The sequence below is a fragment of the Opisthorchis viverrini genome, assembly GCF_000715545.1.
Source record: "Opisthorchis viverrini unplaced genomic scaffold opera_v5_467, whole genome shotgun sequence".
In the NCBI taxonomy this organism is placed as follows: Eukaryota; Metazoa; Platyhelminthes; class Trematoda; order Opisthorchiida; family Opisthorchiidae; genus Opisthorchis; species Opisthorchis viverrini.
Window position 1 is genome coordinate 142185 of NW_008752126.1, and position 13192 is coordinate 155376.

At 45.6% G+C, this 13192-nt stretch overlaps 1 protein-coding gene across 1 annotated transcript; it reads left to right on the forward strand.

The window, feature by feature from the left end:
- Positions 1-2263: 2263 nt before the first annotated feature.
- On the forward strand, positions 2264-11290 carry T265_11248 (hypothetical protein; the record flags this gene model as incomplete). The annotated part of the gene is made up of 5 exons (XM_009177855.1): positions 2264-2692; positions 4274-4650; positions 6288-6476; positions 8537-8826; positions 10841-11290. 5 exons carry the CDS (start codon positions 2487-2489, stop codon positions 11288-11290), a joined length of 1512 nt encoding a protein of 503 aa, XP_009176119.1.
- Between the last annotated feature and the right edge of the window lie 1902 nt (positions 11291-13192).

Sequence of the window (13192 nt, forward strand, 5' to 3'; positions counted from 1 at the left end):
AGCTGTCGTACAAGCGGTGGGTGACTTCGCTCCCTTCGTGGTCTTGTTAGCAACAGGTGACCGTCCAACACAGTTGCTGAAACAGTGGTGTCAACGACACATTGACAAAACCCCAAATGATCGTGACAAAATCACAATTAAAACTTGTCGAAATTCCCCGGAGGTGAGGTATGTCGCACCACAGCTGGGGTATCAAGGGAATCTCAGCCAATAAGATTTCATACGTAGACATGCACACTGAGTGCACGGACTATATTTCCCTCTTTAGTTATACCTTTCAACAATGCGAGCCATCTTAAATAAGCTAAATAATTCTGCTGTTTGGTTGTATATACGTCTGAGATCTGCAATGTTTAATGCTGTCACAGGACTGTATGAGATCCAACCTAAACCTCGTTCAGGAGTCATGGTAGATATTTTTTTACCTGGGCTGTTCCTAGGGGACGGGACTACTTGACTGTTGAAGACCAGGTTAGCTTTTGTCAACCCGAGGCACCTACGGTACCGATTGGACGTTGGTTTATTTGTAGAGGTCAGAGGATACGGTGTGGCAGTGTGATCCAGAAACATGTTTCATGCAATTAGAGGTAATACGAGAGCTGTCAGTTTTTGGCTATCGGTGTTCCCAAAGCATTTGTCGTGGGGACATGGGTTTATCAGTGTTGAGGCGCGCTAGATGGCTTTTGGAAGAAGGAACTCTGCCACGGTGGATGTGTTGCGCTTCGTGGACTACACTTGTCAAAAGACAGTCCGTCTCACGGAGCTCTTCTCGAGCCCCATGCAAGTTTGAAGGTTGAGGGGTGGACATTTATGACCTGACGAAGTGTGAAAACACTAACCAGTAAGCGCAAGCGTTTTGACGGTTGCCAATCTCCCTTGATAGGAACTTGGCAGGCTTGGTTCAATCACACAGTGGCGTTTCTGCATCAGAGCTATCGTCTTCAGTGAGTGGGGCTCAGTAGTTAGAGCACGACCGAAAGGTCCGTGGTTCAAAATCGATTTCTGCACATCAACTCCTCCTGGCAGTATCCTAGTCCTCGTGCTTCCTTCTGGTGACATGGTAGCTAAGTATCGAAAGGGTGTTACAGCTGAACGGTTATTACTATTTTTACCTGTCTTCAAAGAGATGGCCCAGTGATTGGAGCGCGAATTTACGGACCAGAAGATCTGTGGTTCGAACCCAACCTGTCTCTCAACTTCCTCTGTCTAGGCTTGGGTAACCTGGCAGTATCCCAGCCCTCGTGATTCCTTTGGATGGCATGGCAGCTAGGCACCGGAAGACTAGACAATTATTTTTATTATCTTCAACGAGTATTTGCCCACTTCCCTGAACTGTTTGCTCATGCCATTACTTCTACTGCTTGGCTATCCCATTTTTCGGTGGCGGGAACTATAGTATTTCGAACCAATGAACCCCTGCTACATGGATTACATCTGACAAACTGAACTTTACTGAGAGTTAAATCCAGGCATCCAATGGGAGTTGCAAATCCACTTTGTAAGGACCACAAGCTCTATAAAATTTTCAGCAGGAGACCATTCAGTCCGTCCAAACTTCCCAGAGACGTTCGATCGTGCAGACCACTATCTATCTAAATTTCAAGCCTGTGGTAGCTTTGCTGGCTGTGGAGGAATCCAGAAAGATAGGATTTATCAAACCCCCTAAAGACCGAATCCGTTAAGATTTTGTATATCGTATGAGGCCAGTTGTAGGTCTTCAGCTATTTTCGATCCTGATTATCGACCTGTCTCTATGTTTACCTCGATATCCTTTTCCCGATGATACAAAAATCTGGATAACCAAAATATCTCCAAAGGACGATCGCCATCTTGTAGCCCGTTTCCAAAGAAGTTAATTCTATCATAATTACAAAGAAGCACCCACACTCTCCAATCCATTCTGCTATCTTGGCATTCTTCGTTGGCCATTCGGGAAATTTGAGCCAGCATAGTTGTCCCACTCCTGACAACGCACATGCATCTGCACATCGACTATGTCATTCCTAACAAGCAGAGCGAGCAAACTGCTAATGGGATTTGGAGGACTAACAGAGATGGGAAACCCCGGGTCCGTTCTCTTGACCACTCAAGATCGGCTTGATTCCGACATCGATTTCCCCTATCCATTTCTTAATTGCACAGAGGTGATGGGTAATCTCTGATCGGATTTTACTGTTCCACTTTGGCGTGAGCTAAGCGGACTCTTGACTTTGAGGCCCTTTGAGACTCGACTTACGAACGAAGTCGATGTGAATACGGTATGGTCAAACTAGACTATCTTCTGCACTGTAATAAGTATTGTATAAGTACTTCGAACATCTCATTTATCCACCGTGTTGTAAATACGTTACTCCGAAGGGATAGCTTATTATCTAGTTCCAATATTTTTTCAGATCTTCCGGAAGGTTCTCTTCGCAGTTTGCCGTTTGCATGCAACGTATTTTAATCGTCCCGTTCATTTGTGCAATAAGTTCGCGCACACGTTGATGTCGGAAAGCGATGTGGTCTTTCCTGCTACTAATGGCCTTCCGCCGCTGAAAGAAGATGCGGTCTTCGATAAGGGTATCTTCAATCAGTCAGTATCAATGCTGGTCGTCGGTGTTGCCTGTAACCGTGGCTTAAGTCGTCTATTGGAACAACTTCGACCATACTTTCCACCGTTCGTGCATATTCCAAAACTTCAAAAAACATAGTGAGTTCATGTTGTCTTATCCTAGCGTTTGTTTATGATTTAAACTGCCTGTTTCTGCTGGGGCATCTTCCATCTCTCCGTCAAAGTATGTTCCTCGCGTTCGGATCTGATCATGAATCAAAGTGCTGGAAACGAACAACGAAGTGTGTTGAGATATCGGTCAGAAATACGGAACTTGGAACAAACTGTTCTTTGATGGAATTGTTCAAACTTCTGCAGCTGTGAATCCGCTGATTTCTATTTTCGCAGTAAAAATGGTGCTAACGCAGGCTATCACTGGTGATATCTGGCAGATGGCGTGTTGGTGGATGTGTGGAACGCGTGGATACTGAAGGTGGGAGTCGTGTTGAGCATCACAGATGATATATCTGAGAAGGAGCTCGAGATAGGTCAGTTGTTAAGGCACGAGCTTACTGACTAGAAGATCCGTAGTACGAACCCGACTGCTCCCATGTAGGCATGGACGATCTGGCAGCACCTCAGCCCTCGTGCTTCCCTCGAGTGGCATGGCAGCTAGGCGCCGAAAGGGCTCTGTGTTGGGTTGCATTGAATGGATTTGCCTTGAGCAGGGCCTTGAGTTCGACAGAAAGTACTGAGGGCGCACATGTCCAATACTGTCGGTAGTGTGGAGATGTTCACAACTTTTAGTGGAAATTTTGCAAGGGGAGCCATCTCGCGAAATCCTGAGGGAGTCTTGAACCCGCGACACCCTGGGTAGGGGTTTGAACACTTAACCGATCGGCCACCAGCGGTTGATCAACAGTGTAATTCACCCACACTTAGACAAGATATAGCGCCCGTCACCCCCAGTCCTCGGATTTACATCATGCGGTCACACGTGCTGAATGGCTGCTCCATTGTTTCAGTCGGAAGTTTCACTTATCGGGTATTCTTCTGAGCTACTTAGAAATGGTTGGTAGTATGGGAGATTCGGGAATCCCAGTGGAGACGAAAAAAATAGCCTGTGGCATTCTGTGTGTGTGGCACTTTGCTACACACATATTAAATTCTCCTGCACTGCGTATGCATTAGTCTTAAACACTGTGAGGAATCCAGGGAATTTGCTGTTGGAATCGGTTCATACTAAACAGGCTCGCTGACATCCCGAGGAATATTCCAATAACAGAAAAGAGAGGCGTGATGAACGCCCAACTAGTGGAATGAAAAACCACCACACATTTTGATAAAAATGTTGGGGCCTGGTCGGGAACAAAGCCCTCAGTGGAATTCGATGAGGCCAGTTTATCGATTCGTTAAGTTCAATCTCCATCCCTTATAATTTGTTGCGCCATCCTGCGAAACCGTCTATTCTCGCTAAGTAGGTAAGCCTCACCGGACTAGAATGCTGTTGACTACGACGGACTTATGATACAACAGCATTCAGAATTGATAACTTGACCACTCTCAAAGTAGCTCAAGGATAAAGGCGCGAACCTACTGACCAGAAGATAGTTCAAAACATGTTTCCAGCTCCAAGTTTTCTGTTGCTTTTGCGTGGGCTTGAGCAATGCGGAACTGCATTCCATCACTTCGTTGTCCGCAACCTTGAAATCAAACCTGTTTTGCCCTCTGTTTCGTCAGCACAGACGACGCTGGTGTTTTGAGAAAACTTACTCTCCTACAACCGACATCTTCGATTGCCGACTCGGAATTTATTGCTGACCTCAAAAAACAGAACATTGATGTCTCATTAAAGCCGTATTTCCCACCGGACTCCAGTTGTACGCAGAACGAAGCCAATGCAGAGGAACCTCCAGAAGTTTCTATCTCAGTTCTTCCTTCCGTCCATCAGCCATGTTCACTGCGCCTCAAAGTCACTTATGAAAACTTCTCGTTTGAGCATGCGCTTAAGCTACTCCTTCCGGATCATTTGATGCCGGTATCTGGTTTTACCGCGGTGGGTCACGTGGCGCACTTCAACTTGAAGCCAGATGCTCTTCCATATCGCCACTTGATTGGTGAGTAAACCATATCTTTTTTGGTTATTCTACTCGTTGTACATTGGGAATCACAAAACCAACTGTTTGTAAGAAGTTATATACAGCTTGGTCCGATATTACTGTATTGAATGAACGATCTCTCTCGTTTTCGTTCAATTTCTACCGTGCGAAGTACCTTCACAGCCCAATTCTTTATCGGAGGACACTGCGTCCCACAGATATACAGTATTTAGTTGCTTTATTGAAGGGCAGGCGCCGTAGATTGTTTCTTGGGGACGACGTCTCGTAGCCTGTTGTTAAGTTTTGCACAGGGGTTGGGGGTTGTGCTTTTTTGTTCGATCCCTACCCAGACTTCTATTGTATTGTCACTCAGATCAGTCAGGTTCACGCATTTCATCCAGGTAACCTTCGTAGAATCAACCGCTAATTTACCTCGTTACAAATTATTCTTAATTCTCCAACGAGGGGGGTTAGAGTGCGAATTTACTGACTGGAAGGTCCGTGGTTCGAACCCTAACTCTGTCTCTCGACTTCCCCTGTCTAGGCTTGGGTAACCTGACAGTATCCCAGCCCTCGTGCTTCCTCCTGGTAGCATGGCAGTTAGGCACCGAAGTGGTGCTACAACTGAACGATTTTTCCCCACCAAGTATGATGTTTGCCTCCTTGAAGTCCACCGCGATTAAATGTATCCGAGCAGTTTGTCGACAATTGGGCTCAGCAATCTTACTATACCCGTCAGCATTTCCTCGGTTGATCACTACCGAAGATCATTTTTTAACAGTGTATGGATTTCCTACGTCTGACTGGAGCATGTCGTGCAATTTCGATGCGGGTTAAAGTGAAAATTTCCTCCTCTTCCATTCTTTTGTTCGCGCTTGCAGTGCTGTGCAAGTGTGTATGGCTTTTTAACAGACAGTGGTGGGTTGTACAGTAACCTTGATGACTGCCTTTAGCTGTCAAATCTGACCGCAGTAGCCGTGTCAGCTTCGATTTTTCCTGGCACACAGGTTCATGCGGATCGTCCTTCCGCTATCCGGAAAATCAAGAAAGGTGGGCTGGCAGAAGGGACGCCACAGCAGTCACACAGAGGGATACGAGGATGCTTTCCACGGTGGACGCAGAGTCGAATATGTCAAATGCGAGACACAAATAAGATCATAATCACGACCACGTCAAGGAAACCAACTTCAGACAACTGACTGAGGCTCCGTAAGGCGACGATGTCGCATGGGACACCAGACGACGTGAGATAATTCCGAGGTGGAGGATCCCAGATCCCAGATAGGCATGTTCGTATTCATTGGGCAATGACAGTGTTCCACAAGGTCATGCTGGAATCTCCGTGAGAAGCGTCGAGTTAAAGATGCCCGATCCGGGTTGGCTGGCATTCTGGCCAATCAGGATATGCCTTCGTTTAGTCCATATCCTGCACGTGGCACATCCGTCCAAATGATGTAATGTTTGGTTATTAGGGACTTCCGGCCTCCGGACATACTTCTAGTCTCTATTCCTACGGAGTCTGCCGCTGTCGTCCCATGTGGTATTAGTCTGGATATTTTTCGGTGATTCTGGTCAACTGTGCACTAAATGTCTTTGGTTCCCTTCCACAATATGCTCGAATGCTTTTGCCATTTCTTATTGATTCCCTAATACAGGTCAGCTTGCTCTGGACAAACTTCCTAATATCCGCACTGTGATCCACAAAGCTTCTGCAATCGAGTCGGACTACCGAACATTCGAGATGGAATTGATGGCTGGTGAACCGAACTACGTAACTGTTGTAAGAGAAAACAACTTGTCTTTTCATTTGGACATGTCTAAGGTGTACTGGAATTCGAGGTTGGGTGAGTGTGTTATCCTTTTGTTGGAATATTACTTGTGCACCCTTCTGATTAAGCGTTTGATGCGCTTTATCTACAGGCTTGATGCTTACGGGTTTCGAATGAATGTCTCATTTAGGATGTTCACCAAACTTAATGGCTTGTATGTGCTACGTCTTGGAAATGAGTAATCTTCGTGATGCAGCTGGATAGTTTACATGCTGCGTCGTATTCTGAACCAGGGCTTGTTGAACGATCAACATAAAATTATCCGATTTAATAAAGTGAGTTAATTTTAACCGATGCGCTCCATCATCATATGCCTTAGGTTATTTACTTTGGAAATGGAGGGCTGTAGCGAACTTGTACGATAAAGGACAATAAAATGATGCCTAAAGCATTACCTGCTCGCAAGATGGACGCATCGGATGCCGCAAATTTGTTTTCCATGGCAGACCTCTGCGACTCGGTTTCATGATTTTAGAATTTTAATCCACGTTCCTAACTACTGACATCAATTAAAGTAGCACTCCAGGGCTAAGAAAACCTTGGCGGAAAGTGTGCTGGTTCAGCTGCAGCACCCTCTCGGTGCCTAACTGCCATACCATACAAAGGAGGCACGAGGGCTGGGATACTGCCAGGTTGCCCAAGCCTACACATGGGAAGTCGAGAGATAGAGGTTGGGTTCGAACCACGGACCTTCCGGTTAGTAAATTCGCGCTGTAGCCACTTGAAAAGTACACTACCCTGAGAGGAATGAATCAACAAACTTCCCTCAGTATGGACAATCTGTTTGTAGAGAAAAATATTCACCTAAATGAATTATTGATAAATTACCATGGTAGTTAAAGGCTTATCGATTTTCGCTGTCCTTATTTCGCGCGGAATTCACGAAATTCAGGCTCACGCGAATAAATTGCCGTGTCTGATGTTAAGAGTAGAATCGGATTTGAGTTCCCGTTCTACACTAACATTATTTTCCCACACTTTGTAGGAATTGTTACTGTAGTAATGGTATTTTCCCTCGGCTTAGTTCTCGGTCTGAACCTCCCAAGCTAGCGTTCACGTCAAAAACAACCACCAAAGGTGCACAAGGTCTATTAACGCCCAAAACGAAATCAGGAACAGTTGTACAGCGCTTCGTATATATAGCGTAAGCGGCTATAACTTTCTGGAATTTCTGACGCGTTCTGGAGCGCCATTGGCAACCGGCATTTGGCCAATACTGGGTCATGATTGGCTGTTGGGTCCAGATTGTTGACCAATCAGATCTCGTCTTGATGCCGGACCGGGAAGCGTCCCAAATTTTGGGCCAACCTCGAGCGGGCCAGGCTTCTCGGCCGTAGCAGCGCCTAAAGACGTGCGGTATAGTGGGATCCGCGTGGATTCCGGCCTAACAGTTACCATCAATATTAAACACAAAATTTTGAGTTTTTGTTTAGTATCAAATCTCCCGACCTACTTCGCTTGTGAGACTCCTGAGTAGAAACGTGAACTGCATTGCTACAGTGTTGAAGTCGAACCACTAATGAGTGGAGTGACCATCACTGCGGTGATATGCCTCCCTAGGTCTACTTTACGGGGTTTTTATTTCCTTACCTATACATCTGTTTACACCCTGTTGTACATCCCAGTTTGGCTTGATGTCATGCATAGTTTACCGTCACATTGGGTCGGTAGCTGGTACAAATTTATCAGGTAGGTTGGGGTCCGTGAGGCCATAGATAACGGCCGCAATGCCGAAGCAAGCGATCGATCATCACAGCCTTCGTTACCGCCGAAAACGCTGACAGAATTTTCGCAAGTGACTAAGCATCAGGCTTATGTCGTTCCAAATTCGGGAAGCGGAGTCAATGATCTTGAAATTTATCCTATTTCCCATAGAGAGGTTTCTCTTATTCATGCTTTTTGCCAAGTGAGTCGTTTCTATTAGGGATTTTGTAGTTTTTCTGATAGGGGACCTACTAGACTGTCGTTGGTGCTGCTGATGCAATGACGTGTTTATTACGGTTAAGCTGTTTTATACACGGCGTTTAGTTAACTGTCCTCGCATCTTAGAAGACACCCTTCACTTCTTTTTCCAGGTACAGAACACGCCAGGATTGTGGAACGGATACGACACTCATTACCTTTAGCCACTGAGCATGGTGATCAGACGGTTTTCGCCACACGCACTGTCGTCTACGATGTGTTTGCCGGTGTCGGTCCGTTCGCTGTCCCTGCCGCCAAACTTGGTTGCGATGTGTTCGCGAACGACCTAAATCCAGAATCCTACAAGTGGCTACTGAAAAATGTGACTGTGAACAAAACGAAGCGGAAGCCACTGGAAAACGTAAAGTGTTTCAATTTGGACGGGCGGGTATTTATTCGCGAGGTAGGAGGATATGAAGGAAACGAGAAACTCGAAAGGTCCAGTTTATCCTCACAGTAACACCAGCTCACTATGTAAAAGCAATTTTTGGAACCTATGTACAATTGGGGGCCTAACGCCATCCATAATTGAGGGACTCTTTTTCCAGACAAACACTGTGTAGAACAGCGTTGAGCGGTCAGCTAATTTCGACCAATGGGGGCGAAGGGAAACTGTAAGTCTCTAGATTTTGTTCAATTAAACGTGAGCAACTTGGAATGCTTGGCGTATTCGGGGAACACGCGAAACCGCATGCAGTACTATATGTATGAAAATACGTTCCATATACAATGGGGATAAAAACTTCTAAGTTATTGCACCAACTGGTGCAAGTCCAAAGAAGGCGCCAAACAGTTATAAAATTGCTGTAGAATAGCACACTCGGAAAAAAACGGTAAGTCGATTTTTATAAAGGAAACTACTGACAAGGTTGCTGAAAACTCTTTGACAGCCCACGACCGGTTTTGCCCTTTTTGGGGCTCATCAGGTGGGCGCAGTCCCCGAGTTTCCGTCAACCTTACGTTCTACTTGAAACCTAATTAGACTGATTTCGACAAGTACAGTCATTCGCAGATCAATTTAGTTTTCACGAGAGATCAACTGAATCCTAATTAGACTGATTTCGACAAGTACAGTCATTCGCAGATCAATTTAGTTTTCACGAGAGACTCAACTGAATCCCTCTTTTATGGTATTCTACAACTGAATATGCCGCACTCAAGCCTCCTCTCATGTTTCAGTTGCCACGATATTAGAGATATCGCAGTATATTTTCACATGCTTGCCGAAAACTCTGACAGTCCACGAGCGGTTTCGCCTTTCTTGGGGCTTATCAGGTGGGCGCAGTCCCCGTTTCCCGTCAACCTTACATTCTATTTAAACCCAAAATGGACTGATTTCGACAAACAGTCATTCGCAGATCGATTGACTTTCACAAGAGACTGACAGCCCACGGCCGGTCTTGATTTAATTTAACGGCAAACATAGCGGTGACCCAAGTGGTTTGATAGTTCAAGGGTCAAAAGTTCATGAGCAACTACGGGTGTTTACGAAATCCGTGGAATAGACGCATAAACCGGTTTCAACCAGGGGGAAGGGTTGAACGGTAAAAATAAGAAACAGGTAGCCTGTGGATTTTGGACGGAATTGAATATAAGAGATTCATTAGGGCGATTTAAGTTTCTCGAAAAGGGGGGACCGATTGCTGAGGAGGACTAAGGTTACGTGCTGAACCCTTGACAAGGTGTAAATGGTGACGAGGGATCAGTGAATGTCGATCAATCTCCCCATTACTCATACTTGTCTTTTTGCGTACAAGCAGCCATAGGTGTGAGTTCCTAGAGTGCAAACGTGACCGCGAAGGCTGTCATTTATTGCCGGTCTGAATTCACTGCTTCAAACGGTTTTATTCCAGATCATTGTAGCCTTATTGCCAATCGTCCGCATTGCTGTGTCACTATCACACTCAGATCATGTCTATTTGGTATTGGCATCTCTGCGTCTGGAATGCTCGCATTCCTCTGTTGACTACACAGACGAAGTGTATCTTCCCGTCAGATCTTGTCGAAGTTCTGGCTATTTTCAGTGATACCGTGCACTGACAGTCTCATAGCTGGATACCAAGTCAATTTCGTCTGACCTTTTTTGTATGTCTGTCTGAGTGGGTGCGTACGAACAGGTACAGTGAGCCCACAATTTTGAAATATACTCCACCAGTATTAAGCTTATTACAGGTATCGGTACAGTGTCTTGGAAGTTGTGGGTAGAATTTTTCAGGAGGATTTTGTACGTGTGGGTTTTACCGTTCCCTGTAATTTCCTGTTTCTTTGCCAATGAAAAATATAGGGCATCCTTCACTATGTTTACTGCATTCCATTCCAAAATAGTTATCATACCCCTCCGTACTTTCTCCATTCAAAATAATGACCGTAGAGAGTTGGTTATCATTGTGCCGACCCTGTTCTCCGTTCCCCATCAGATCCTTCTTCCGCACTACTGGAAATCACTTTGTTCCTCAGAACCACCTCAGAGATTTGTAGTGATAATGAATCTTCCGGCGCTGGCCCCGGAATTTTTGGATGCTTTCTCAGTAGATGGCGAGTACGAGAAGTGTGATCCGACCGTGCCTCTAGAGATTTTCTGCTACTGTTTTCTTCGACGCCACATAGAATCCGAAGATACAGTGAAACAGCGCATCGCCAACGCTCTGCATTGCGTGGATTTGTTCGGAGAAGCTGCGCCAAATGAAGCATCGATGACTGTCAAGTCGTGGAATTTCCGCTTTGTTCGTGATGTCGCTCCGTATAAGGACATGTACTGTGCTGAATTTCAGCTTATGTTGGCCCGTAAAGAAGCCAACGCGGATTCTGTTGATTGCTGCTCCGGAGAAAAGAAGCCGCGGTGGAGTATTTCGGGTCTGACAACATGAATCACCCGAGTGTAACTTTTGTGTACGTATTCCAGCTTTTCGAATAAAGTGTACATAGCTGAAGAGGCTTGTGCTATAAGAGATTTGTGTTATCTACCACAGTGATGGGGACGGCCCTACGTCTTGAATCCCTGATAAGGTAAATTGACCTCACCAGTAGCTCACATTCCGTAAGTGGAAACCGCGTCTCGAACTGACGCTTTTTTAGCGGATCAATCCCCGGGACGACCAAGGATATGACCGCTGATGGGCGAAACCCGGGTCCACTGCTTCCCGCATCCGGTCTGAACTTGCCAGAATAATTGCACTAGGACGGGATGAAGACTAATCAAACGAGAGTAATGTGAACTTAAAAAGATGGATTAGTTCTAAAGACACATGCATCAGGCGGTTATAAACTCAGTGCAAGTTTACACTATGACACAAGGAACGACGGGCAGATTCTAGACGTAGATTTATAATTACCTTTGACTCTAGCGCCACCTTCTGCGTACACCAGTTCATTAGTGTCAGCTAAATAGTCTCTGTGTACACATGCTTACCGATCTTGTGTGCTGGATTGGCTAGTTTACCTGGCTAGGCTTGAGCAAGCTGGCAGTATCCCAGCCCTGGTGTTCCCTTCGGGCGGCAAGGCAGTAAGACACCAAAAGGGTGTCACAACTGGGTGGTTGTGGCTATACATACCACCGGGTCCGGAAAGTTAGGCCGTGTTGGTTAAGCTGAAGGCGAAATATTGGATCATGCGAAGATCATTTCGCCGATCGATACCATTCACATAGAAGTGGCCAGAAGAAATCTTGTCAGTATTTAGGTAAGATACATTTATGGTGAAGTGTTGGAAATTGGGATGTGTAATGAACAGGAGATCACTGATCCGTCGATCTTTCACATATGGGACGGTTATCAGTGCTTCCGTGTCCATCTTCGGTTTTGCCTATCCTAGTGGACTCTGTCGGTGTATCTCTGCGCCTGACGACACAAGGTTTACGCTAAGCTATTCTTGAAAGCGTCCGACTACTTTTGATACAGTGTAAAGTCTCAACAATCTGTCAGCGGACAAACTACATTCATCTGGCCTGCTTTAAATCTGTGTGGCTATCAAACAGCGTCATCTGCACTAAAATTAACTTTGCGTGACCAGTGCCGTGTAGACCAGGGGGTCCAAAATACCAACGGCATCCACGTCGTGTTGGGGCTAAATCATTTCTTATTCCACAAAGGGGAGCTGTCGAGTGCGAAACTGTCGCTTTCAGAAGTAAAGCCAGCTGGGAAAAATGATCACGGTAGGCACACTACAGCAGGCAGTCTAGAAATAGTGTATTCCACCTACTGTAAGTTCTTATTTTGACAGAGCGTCTATTTGAATTCCGGTATGTCTTCACCGGCAAGTTTGTAGAAACGTCAGAAGTAGTAGAACAGATTGTCAGGAAAAAGATGGTTTAACCTAGCAACTCGCATTGGCACCTCCTGACATTGACAGTGCACTCTTTGACCTATCGAATTCCCACAATTAGCGTTCATTTATAGGGTTGATTCCGGAAGTTACGTTAAGGGGAGTAGGTATTCGCCCATAACATATGTGACGCCGTAGACACCGTTTTCAATTATGTTGGAACCTACTCCAGGGTGATCACTGATGGGAAGAATTTCAGAGGCAAGCTTTGTTCCTCTAACGAGTCTACATGGACGGCTCCCTCTGTACTAGCACCTTGTGGTCGTTCGACTGGTCATTCGGACCGTCCTTGGTACGAACACCAAGCGACTAATATACAGGTGACATTTCAAATAGCGAAACGTGAGCAACTTGGAATGCTTGGCGTATTCGGGGAACACGCGAAACCGCATGCAGTACTATATGTATGAAAATACGTTCCATATACAATGGGGATAAAAACTTCTAAG